We start from the raw sequence: 11,332 nt of genomic DNA on the forward strand, positions 1-11,332 counted from the left end.
TTTCTTGAGTGATGGTTAATATGCTCCTGACTAAAGTACAGCACCACTCTCCGCTTGTCTAAATAAACAAACAGCTGGTATCTTCTAACAGAAGTGGATTCAAACATGCATGCATCTGATTTTGCAGAACATATGGTTGTTAATGTGAAACCTCCAAACTGAGAATAGTTCAAGTGTTTGTTTTGGTCATTTAACAAAGTTTAGTTTCCTGAACGATAACTTTTCTTAGCGTATGTGTTCCCCTCCTTCTGACTCTCTTTGAAAAAGTTAATCCTTCCTGACATTCAGAGTCAGACAGTCCCATCAGTTCTGTGTTTCAGTGGAGTGAGGGGAGGAGGACGGAGCCGATTGGTCAGCAGTTTGAAGGACAGGCTGGATGAGCTCAGCACTGCACCGTCCACATCAGCACCCACCACCCTCCACCCTGCACCCTGCTGCAGTATAAATCCTGCTGCTGTCCATCCTCTGCCTCCACTCTCTGCTCTCACACCTCCTGACTGACCTCACACCAAGGTAAGGCTATCAAAGATCGTCATTTTAGAAAAGAAAACGAGGAAATCTGAGGATGCATTATGGACAAAAAAAACACTTAAAAAAAGTCCAAATCTTTGTTTTTAAAGGATTCAACAATGTTATTATTTATGTTAGACTAGAGAAAGTGCTGAAAGTTTTTTATATATTTGATGCTTTGAAAAACCATGACAGAAAAAAAAACCTAAATCTCAGAGTTTAAAGTTACTGCAGATTTTTTTTTTGCTCTGTCATGCTGGTAAAATGTGCATTTAGTGAGTTTTTAAAGCAGCACATTGAAGATTTTTGTTCATTTGAGTCATAATTTAACGTGTACTCGTTGCTTAAAGATGGAGAAATCTTTAAGTCAATTATTTTATAAGAAGTTTATAACAAAAGAAAGTCCTTTGACACTTTCTGCATCCTGACAGCAGCATTCAGACCGTGATGGAGAGAAAAAAAGACTCATTTTGATCTTTTGTTTTTAAAAGAAAAGGTGAAAAGTTTGAGACGACGATGACCGACCTGGAGACCTCGATGGCGACCATCATTTCGGTGTTTCAGAAGTATTCGGGGAGAGAAGGAGACAAACACAAACTGAAGAAGAGCGAGCTGAAGGATCTGCTCCACGACGAGCTGCCCGAGCTGATGGCGGTGAGAAACACAAAAACACAAAACACGTCAGAAATGATGGAAAGAGCACGGAGCACTGTAGTCTTTTTGAGATACCTGAAGCCTTTTTTTTGTATTTCTCTTTCAGACGACTTCATACTGCAAGTTAGGACCAAATATTTCATTTTTTACTGAAATACATCCATCTGACATCACTTAAAAATATGTTAGTTAGGAAAAAATATATCGGTGTCAATCAGGAGAAGATTCAGGATACTGAGCGTTTCTATTCTGAGGTCAAGAAATCAGTTGTTTAGATAGATTTAGGCAGAATTTTATTTATTTTAAGGGAAATGTTTAAGAAGAAGAAAAAGGTACAAAAATACCGTTAAAATACTATATAATATTATATAAGATGCAGATATAAAAAACATGAATAAATAGATATTAAGGAGAGCAGTACAGTCATCTGTTGTTGTTTCATTAATCTGAGTACACAAAAGTTTGTATTGTTTATTAAAAATGTTCAACAGTTGCACTTTAACCCACAGAGACAAAAATCCATCAAATATTTATGGGATGTCCTGAGTCAATATTTTCAGTCGTTAATGAATCCAAACGGATTAAATTTATCGTCCTAACGTCCCGTAAACGTCCTCATGTGAACTTTCTCTCTCCCCCCTGCAGCATGTGAAAGACCAGAGTACCCTCGACAGCCTGATGGAGAGCCTGGACACGGACGGAGACGCCGAGTGCGACTTCCAGGAGTTCATGACATTCATCTCCGTGGTTACCGTCTGTTGCCACGAGTTCTTCGAGCACGAGGACGAGTAAAGGAGGGGGACGGAGGGGGAGCTACAGTAAATTAAGATGAAGAAGAAGAAGAAGAAGAAGCTTAGCAACGCACAAGCTGACGATGCCTTCAGAGGAGTGTAGCAGCGTGGGAAAATACAACTCCAGCCTGTAGCCAAAATGTTAGCAGTGGCTGGAAAAGAGTTCAGTGTTAGAAACTTCAGCTCAGAGTCAATCTACTTTAAAGAATCTTCTCTTTCTGTTTGATTTTATAGATGGTTTGTTAAGTCTTCCAAATGGCTTTGAGATTCTGTAGTGGCAAAAATATCCTGTTGGTCAGCACTGGATACGATTTAGAGATTCTCTTTTATGTGTTTATATAGTATATAATAGTTTAGATGTGGCTCAGAGGTAGTTCATTAAAAACATTAAATTGGCTGATAAAAGTTTCTTATGGGCTAATGAGTTTAGGCTGATCCCAAAGCCCTTTCAGAAGCCGAGCAGCTACCAATAATATCCTCTTTGGCAGTCATCGAACCTCTTATTAGCGCCCGTCTTTGAAAAGCTGTGTTGACTATTAAATATGTAAAGTGATTTGTAGATTGATTATCAAACACTGGAGAGGCTGGTACATGTTTGTTTGAGCTAATCCTTAACACTAATTTTAAAGTCTCTGCAAGACTACTTGTTATTAAGCTTGTTATTAAAATTCAAATCAAAGTAAACTACTTATCAGCACTGGGCTTGAAAAATCTGGTTGGCTACCAAAATGTAAAAGTGACTTGTAAATAATTAAATTAACAACAAATTCTGAACGGCTGGTAAAGGTTTCAAAAGTAGCTTGTGAGTTGAGCTTTACCTGTGAGCCAGTTTGGCCACAAAGAAATCCACAAAACAAAAGGAACAGCTGATGTTTCTGTACTTTTTTAATTGCCTCGTTAGCAGAATCAACGTTTGTCAGTTAATCTGTTTGGATAATTTGTAAAGTGTGCACTGGATTGATGTTTCGGCTCGACCTGGTGTGACTACAAAGAGAATAAGCAAAATCAGCTTGTTCGTCAAAAGTCGTCAAAATGACATTCTGTCTTCTCTGCACGTTATAAACATTAAGAGACTCTTATTTTTAACTCTTGTTTAGAAAACTTTGGCTCGTATACTTTAAGTGCGGCAAGTTACATAATCACCGGTAACAATGTTCTTTGTAAAATTTAGAATTGAAAATTTAAGGAGGCCAGTGAATCAAGAGAAGCTAACATATTTATCAACCTCAGTGGCCTTTTAGGTAGTTAACCAACTACTCAGTTTAAACATGTTTTCACCTACCAGATACTGAATGTCACCTGTAAGTTGGCTGCTTTTGATTGGCTGTTTAAAATCTCCTGTTGGCTTGTGAGTTTTGGCAATTCAAGATGAAACACTCGGGTTTAAAGTTGAGAAGAAATCTTCTTTCATTAAAAATTCTGACGGCTAACTTCAAAGTCTAATAAGACATTTCTTTGGCGAGTACAATTGAGAGTTTTTCTTTCTCTGCAGCTGCTAGTTTTGTAGAACAATCCTGACGTTGAGAAATATTATAAAATTAAAACATGACTGGTAGATGTTGTGAGAGCTTTGTGGGTTTTTTTTCTCAGACATGTTGCATTTATTTTAAGTGACTAATAAAGAGTTTAGATTCTGTGACAGCTTGTTTCCTGTTTCTGTCAATAACACTTTTAAGAGTCTAGCTAGCTGCTAAAGTAATCATGAAGTTTTACGACTTTGTAGACATCGTTACAAAGAGCCGAGTTTAGTCGGACAAACAATTCAAAGTAGACTAATGCCAGAATTAAAAATCTACTTTCTCCTCTTGATGAAAACAAATGTAAATGGTTTAAAAATGTTGGAACAGAAAAGTGTCTTTTGAAATGTTGATGATGGTTTGTTTGGATGTTGCTGATATGAAATTAAATAAATGATGAATATATTTAAGGACTTGGAGTGACCTTTAACATCCTCTTAACAGCATCCAACGAGACCAGCTCGTAAAGTTTCAGCTCATTTTGTAACTCGTTCTAAACTCAAACGCCTTTTCCCCCAGTTCAGCTCTGACTTGGAACAGAGGGTGAGAAAAGAAGTCCCTGTACTCTCCTGGCTGATCTGAAGGAGGTAGACCTAAGACAGACTTGTTGATAAGAATTTGTTTTTTGGATTTCAGTTCTCTACAGGGTTCAAACTCAAAATGACAATCTTAAAACAGTCTTGTCTTCTTGTTTTGAAGCATTCTGAGTAATGTAGAAAACTGCAAGCAGAGGCCAGAGCTCTTGCAAAATGCTGAACATGACCGATTTTTGATAACAGGGTAAAAAGTATTAAAGGCATCTTGTGTATACAGAGACACACACCCTACACAAGGGATCATAATGTGTGTGTGTGTGTGTGTGTGTGTGTGTGTGTGTGTGTGTGTGTGTGTGTGTGTGTGTGGGAGGGGCGTGTGTGTTAACAGATGATGTAAGAGGTGTTGTCAGCTGCACTGTTTCAGACATCTGCAGGCTGTTTAACATCAGAGAGGTGGAGTCAGACTCTTGATTGGCCGGAGGGGGAACAGATCCCGACCCTGGGGACCGACACCACACCCATCTGAGTGTGTGTGTGTGTGTGCGTGTGTGTGCAGCATATGCTCTGTTGTGCTTCTTCTTCTTCTTCTTCTTCTTCTTCTAAGTGAATGAAGAGCTGCTTTCAGATTTGGAAAACTGGTGAGTTTTTTGGGGCGTTTCTTTCTTTATTCTTGTTTTATTTCAGTTTTGAACGTTCTGTGATATTTAACAATCTGCAGCTGCTGCATCTTTGTTTTCCCTCCGTCATGTTTAGCAATCTGTCGATAGTCTTCTACACCGTGCTGGTTAAGTTTTGCATCCTGCTGTGTGTTCAGTGTGTTGCCTACATTTCAGTATTTCTGAACATCAAACTTTAAGACCAGAGTTGTTGTGCAATGAGAGTAAAACTCGATATAATCTTTGAGGAGGTTTGATTAGAACAGAATAAAAATCAGATATCAATTATTTTGAAGCACTGCAGCTTATAGACGACGAGCTTTGGAGATTCACAAACAAACTCAGTAACTTTAGATCCTTCATATAAAGTCCAGCTGCTTGTTGGATTTCAATGATGTGTACTGTTGCTTATATTTACTTCAAAATCCAGCAAACTCTCATCACTTAAAGCTTTTTTTCTATAGATTATTTTGTTATCTTTGAGCAGGTACAGTTATTTTTCGAATACCTGCTGCACGAGTCAGACTTCTCAACAATGGGACTGTGTTTGTTTTGAAGATGATGCTGCAAAAATCTGCAAATTTAAAGGAGGAAAATTAAACTAAAGTTAAAAAATACAGACTTCTTATTACATCTTCCTTGTAGTTATATCAATTGCCCGTCATACTTTGTTCATTTTCTTTTTCTTTTTGGGCACAGGTTGACGTCATCATGGATGGTACCGTGACCCCCGGCCCTCCTGTCAGCACGCTAACTGAAATCACGACTTCTTTTCCCAAAGACCCGACCGTGGTAACCATCGGTACGAATAACTGAAATACAGTCAGTAACCTGTGAGGTTATTTGAATTGAAAGGATTAAATTACCATCACAGGAAGTTTTATCAACACAAGAGACTCAACCTGAAGCCGACAGTGAATAAAAAGAAATGAAAGTCACTGATTTCTGTCTGAAGGTTTAAGAGAAATAAATCTTCCAGATTCAGTTTCAGGACCCGATCCCTTAGAGCGGCTGTCTTTAGATTTCTCTCTTCTCTGTTTTTTAAATACTAAACATTCACTAAATTTCTGTTTAATAAGCAGCTGAAACTAAATGTAGTTAATCAAAGTATTCTAAATTTAAGATTTAGATTTTTAAACTTCCACACCACAGCCTCTCTGAGTGAATATTGTGCTTTTTCAGCTGCCCTGCATCTACCTGACAGATGTTACTTCTAATAATAAGATTAATAACTGGTTTAAAATGTGCTTCACAGACTTTTTGGCTTTAGAAACTCTTTAAAAATGTTTAATTTAATTTTCAAGTTCCCAACAAAAGATACATTTAATCGTTTGAAGTGTCGAATACTGCAGTATTTCACAAAATAATAAAGATTAGAGACTCAAACTTTTTCCCTTGAATCATCTTCCGACCCCTCAGGTTTATCAGGTGACCCTTTCAAAAGGACCCCAGCCTTAGGTTGGGAACCGTCTAACTCGACTTGATAAAACTGGCAATGCAGGAAGAGCTCCGATGAAACCCTCAAAGCTCTGACAGCTTTTTTTTATACAAACAGATTTTAGTCGGCTGTTGTCTTTGGCCTCGCTGTGGAAACGAGGTCCAGCCGGTATCAGTGTGTCAGCTCTTATCTCCACGCCGACAGACCCTGGAGGCGTCGCACACACACACACACACACACACACACACACACACACACACTCCTTCCCATGGTCCTCTGCTGACATCGGGCTGATAAGACACTCCCTGCTGCGACTAAAAGTACTAAAACTCCTAAACCAATCCCCGCCTCTGTCAGTCTGTCACCTCGCCTTTAAAATAGACTGAGGGTGTTTGAATGCCACACATGTCTGAATTCAGCTGCTGTCTCACTTTATAATGTGAACATAACTGTGAGCTCCACACGGGCATGTCGGCTCGATGCAGAAATAATCTGCAGGCTGAGAATGTCGATGTGACGATGTGAAGCTTTACTACAACTTATTTTATGAGTTGATGACCCTGATGAAGGCCACAAGCCGAAACGCGTCGGTCTAGTTTGTTAATAAAACTCTGTCTGTTTTTAATCTGCAATTTTTTCCCCCCCTGCCACACTTTGACTTTTACCTTTAAAAAGAAATAACACCTGCTTTTAATAACATCTGTGTGAAGCTCCATGATGCTAATATGAATGTTTGTCTTCACAGGCCTAAACACAGCTGACGATGGAGAGTTTGCAGCTTTAATTGGAGGTTAGAACTTCATGTTATTCTTTTCTCCCACGTTTCATTAATGCAGCATAAATATCTTCAGAAATATAGTATTTTGATTTGTGGTTTGCTAACATGTAAGAAAACCTATTCCTTTCAAAAAGTATTATTTATTGAAACACAGAGTAAGGAAGTAGGATCCAAAACTGCAGATTTTGTTAAATTTATGGTGAATTTAATATAAGAATATGTTCATTTTTTTATTAGAAAATCCACCCTGACAACAGAGACACACCTGACTCCAAAGACTAAATGAAGGATTTTAAAATCCTCTGACTCCATACAGTATGTGAAGAGTTAATGATTACCTGTATTGATGTCCTCCTCTCTCAGGTGTCATCTTTGCAGTGCTGCTGCTGCTGATCTGCATGGCCGCCGTGCTGCTGTGGTGTCTGTCCAGACACAAAGGCTCGTACGCCACCAACGAGATGGATGAAGACGAGGATTTCGATGAGGACGAGGATGAGGAGTCTGTCGATTCTGATACGGCGCTCCAAATCAAAGAACCTCTGAAGACCAAAGAAGAAGAATAGAGACATGAGGACACTGGTCAAATATGGACTTAAAGAAGCTTTCAATCTTTTATTTTTTTAAGCAGTTTCCTCAAGCTGCACGAAGCAACTTTGCACATTGCTGCAGCCGAACAGCAGCAAGACAAACCTTTTGATGTTGAGTTTTTAATTCAGTAGCAGTTAGATGGAACATGACTACATCAGATCTTCAGATTTTCTGGCTTTACACATTTTAAATGTCAGTTTTCATTTTGAGGAAAATGTGAACATTTGTCAGAAAAAATACACAATTAGATTAAATAAAACACGCAAAAACACAAAGGATGAAAGAAAAAAAAGCACTTACATAATTGTTTCCAACATTTATAATTTTTACTGTCTTGTTATATCTCTGTGAAAACTTTGGTTTTATAAACAATCTCTTCTTGTGTAGCTTTTACAAACAATTTTTAAGAATAAAGTTTACACTTTTTTAAAGACATCCATTTCTATTTGTATGATTTTGAGGGCTCAGTGAGTAAAAGTTTTTAATGGCTCCATCTAGTGGTTCAAAAATGTACTACAGGTATCAGAAATGGCATCGTGTTTGCTCGTTTGAGAATCTAATTTACACATTTCTAATTTACAAAATGTTTCTATTTTACTCTACTTACTTTTATCTGTTTCTCCTGACATACAAAACTTTAATTACTGAGAGTTGTATCCTTTCACTTTCTCAAACTCTGCTGTTTTTCTCTCTATTTTTGTTGTTTCTCTTCTGTTTTGCACCTACTTTAACTATTTTTTATGCATAACATTTATTTATTAACTCAATTAACGTAATAAATGTGAAACAGGAACAACTAGGACATGAACTTAAACATAAATCTACTAAATTACATGTCTCAGTGCCTGACAGTGAATCTTGATGTAATACCACAAGTGGCCGCCAGATGGTGCTGTTGGACCAAAACGGAACTTCACAACAAACAGCAGTGACTTATTAGAAAACAATAAAGTGATACAAAAATAAAACAAATCCATTAAATTTAAGATGATTTCAACAAAAAGAAGAGAAACCATAAGAGGAGTAAAGACAGAGGATAAAGTAAAGTGAAAGAAAAGTGATACAAAGAGGAGAGATAAAGAGTTAATGCAGAGAAAGAGAAAGTAATTTGATCTTAGTGACAGTATTATCTAATCGTGTTTGTTATGGGAACAGCAGCGAGCTCTCCTTACTTCATTAAATATTTAAACACGTTCACAGCCGAGCAGCAGGGTAAATATAACCCGGCTGCATGTGTCTGTGTGTGTGTGTGTGTGTGTGTGTGTGTGTGTGTGTGTCTGTGTGTGTGTGTGTGTGTGTGTGTGTGTGTGTGTGTGTGTGTGTGTGTGTGTGTGTGTGTGTTAATCGGCTTATTAAAGCTGCAAATTAAAACCGTGTGATGCTTGTTAATGAACTGACTTTAAACTAAACACACACACACACACACCCAAACACACACCACAGCAGCTGTCTTACTGCTTAGTGGGCAGAAAATTAACTGCAGGAGGTTTTCCTTCAGAATCAACAGTGAATGAGCAAACATTAGCTTAGCATGCTGCATCCCTGCTAAGCAGCAGCTCACCTGTAGCAGCAATTATTTCCATCATAACAAAGGATTTAAAATATGAATAAGATTATTTTTATGTAAGAAAATAAGCAACAACTTTAGCTGTTAGCACAGGAAGATATTTCAAATTTCTGGTAAGGGAATTTAAAGTTGTTGTGCATTATGTACGCAGAGGATATTTGGATGTTATATAAAACCGGTAAACAAACAGTTTTATAATCTGTGTGAGTGTGATGTGAAATGCGGTGACAAGAAACGACTTCTTAACTGTATTTACTTAACCCTTAAATTTATCAGCACTTAGTTAACTGTAATCGCGCAACAACTTTTATGAAAGTTAAATGCAGAAACATACAATTAAAGACATAATAAAATGATTCATAGCTCGGCTGTTTGACAAAGTAAACTGCCTGGATGACCTTTATGTGTCTGTGTGGAGATGAAGATATTGATTCTAAACCAGCATACGAACATTTAAATTTGTTTGCATTAAAAGCAGGCAGGTAGGGACGCCGGTAGCCCAGTGGTGGCGCCACAGAGGCTTCAAGCAGGCGACCTGGGTTCGTATCTGACCTGTGGCACCTTTCCGGCATAATTGTAACTTTTCTTTTGACATGTGCTGCTGACCTCTTGGCCAGGTCACCCTTGTGAAAGAGATCCTGATCTCAATGGGTTTCTTTATCTGGTTAAATAAAGGTTAAATAAAAAAATAAAAACTCTCTCTCCCCATTTTTGACTCTAAACACCGTCCATACAAAATAGAGGAATTAAAAAGCCCAAAAATAAACCATTAAAGGCAGACAGGTACAGGAAACTGTGTGGGTGAATGGCTGCAAGCATCAGCTGCTGCTAGCATTTTCAAAGAAGTGAGTAAAGATGATCATTTACCACAGAAATAATGATGAATTAATACTCACTGCATGAGTCTTTATCTTCTAAAGGAGACAGTCAGTGTTTCCTGCAGGTAGAGTCAGTCCGCCCTAAACATTGGCCTGGCTTTTGGGGGGTCTTTCATTCTTTGACACCGAGCAGCTGCTAAAGTGCTGATGTTTGTATTTCATAACCCTCTGACTCACACGGGGTTCAGAGTGCACCTTTGAACTTTAAGTAATGTGATGGTTGATTAACTTTCAGTTTTATGAGCCGCGTTTGTGACAACATCCCCGTTATTGGACGTCGGCTGGGAACCGAGCAGGTGAGGACATTAAAAAGTTCAAAGGGAACTTTTGGACCGTGTCAGGTTCTTTCCCTTCTTCATCAGTCATAACTGCGTCCATTAAAAGCCTGAAACGTCAATGAGGAAGGGGCTCGGAGCTACGCCAAGGAGGGAATTTTCATTTATGAGTCACATTTGCTGTTTGTCAAATCAATTTTAATCCTGAGCTGAGTTAACATCGCTCTTGAAAACAACAGCGCTGCAGCAGCCAAAGAAAGAATGAGCCTAAATGTTTGGAGGAGGAAATCAAAGAGATAAAGTTCAACTCGAATTTCCCCTGGAGAGCCGAGTAATTTCTCAACAGTAACGCCGTCTTTTCCAGCGAAGGGGGGGGGGGGGGGGGGGAGGTTTGGGAGAGTTTCCCACCCGGCATTCCCACAAGATCATTACTGGAACGTGAAAATACATCAATTTTAACATGATTTATCTAACCTGGTATTGAGTCTGAAAAGACGACTCCAGTGAGACTGCACAGGTCTGCTTATGTCCAGTTTTCCATCACTTTTTTAGGCTTTAATAAATGTCAGGTTTCAGTCATTTTCTTATGTAAATATGGAAAATCCTCGGAGGAAAGACGAGAGTTGTAACTTTGTAAAATACAGCTGTGTTTTGTGTTTCTGTGTTAAGATTTATGAAGGTAGAAGGAGTTTATTCCCATTTAATATAACTTCCCATATATTTTGAAGAGAAGAAAGCAGAGCGTTTTAAAGGTTTCTGGTTTGCTTTCAGTACAAAGTTCGACTGGCCAAAATATCCCTGTAAGATAAAATACAAACTGTAAGGACAATAATGGAAGTTAACAATTGTTTTTAAGAAATTAAACCATTTAGAACTTGCAGATTGATGTTGTTAACTTTGTAATCAATGTCGCTAAAACAGGAGAGAAAGGTGGCAAAACATGCAAGCAAAAAATGGTCAGAAACATTCAGAAGATTAGGGAGAAGTCCTGCAAGAGTTTAAAGAAAGCAATGATTGTAAAAAATGATGTTCAAAATCATGTAAAATAAAGCGAAAGGAAAAAAACTGGAAAGTAGGCAACAAGTCATGACATCGGAGTTATCTGAGAGCAGAGGAAGAAGAGAGAGTCCTGAACATCAGATTA

The 11,332-nt window shown here is 38.2% G+C and overlaps 2 protein-coding genes across 3 annotated transcripts; both read left to right on the plus strand.

The window, feature by feature from the left end:
* Positions 1-356: 356 nt before the first annotated feature.
* Positions 357-3,878, plus strand: s100b (S100 calcium binding protein, beta (neural)). Of its 2 annotated transcripts, none has more exons than XM_020654416.2 (3): positions 357-513; positions 1,002-1,164; positions 1,810-3,878. In XM_020654416.2, the coding sequence occupies exons 2-3, from the start codon at positions 1,027-1,029 to the stop codon at positions 1,954-1,956; spliced, it is 285 nt and encodes a 94-aa protein (XP_020510072.1). In that variant the 5' UTR covers positions 357-513; positions 1,002-1,026; the 3' UTR covers positions 1,957-3,878. The 2 variants fall into 2 exon arrangements, with proteins under 2 accessions (XP_020510072.1, XP_020510073.1); XM_020654417.2 differs by having other exon boundaries at positions 372-513; positions 1,007-1,164.
* A 577-nt stretch (positions 3,879-4,455) lies between these two features.
* Positions 4,456-7,903, plus strand: gypc (glycophorin C (Gerbich blood group)). The gene is made up of 4 exons (XM_020654420.3): positions 4,456-4,646; positions 5,364-5,466; positions 6,848-6,892; positions 7,244-7,903. Exons 2-4 carry the CDS (start codon positions 5,376-5,378, stop codon positions 7,441-7,443), a joined length of 336 nt encoding a protein of 111 aa, XP_020510076.1. The 5' UTR covers positions 4,456-4,646; positions 5,364-5,375; the 3' UTR covers positions 7,444-7,903.
* Positions 7,904-11,332: the final 3,429 nt, after the last annotated feature.

The sequence above is a fragment of the Labrus bergylta genome, chromosome 24, assembly GCF_963930695.1.
Source record: "Labrus bergylta chromosome 24, fLabBer1.1, whole genome shotgun sequence".
NCBI classification, from domain to species: domain Eukaryota; kingdom Metazoa; phylum Chordata; class Actinopteri; order Labriformes; family Labridae; genus Labrus; species Labrus bergylta.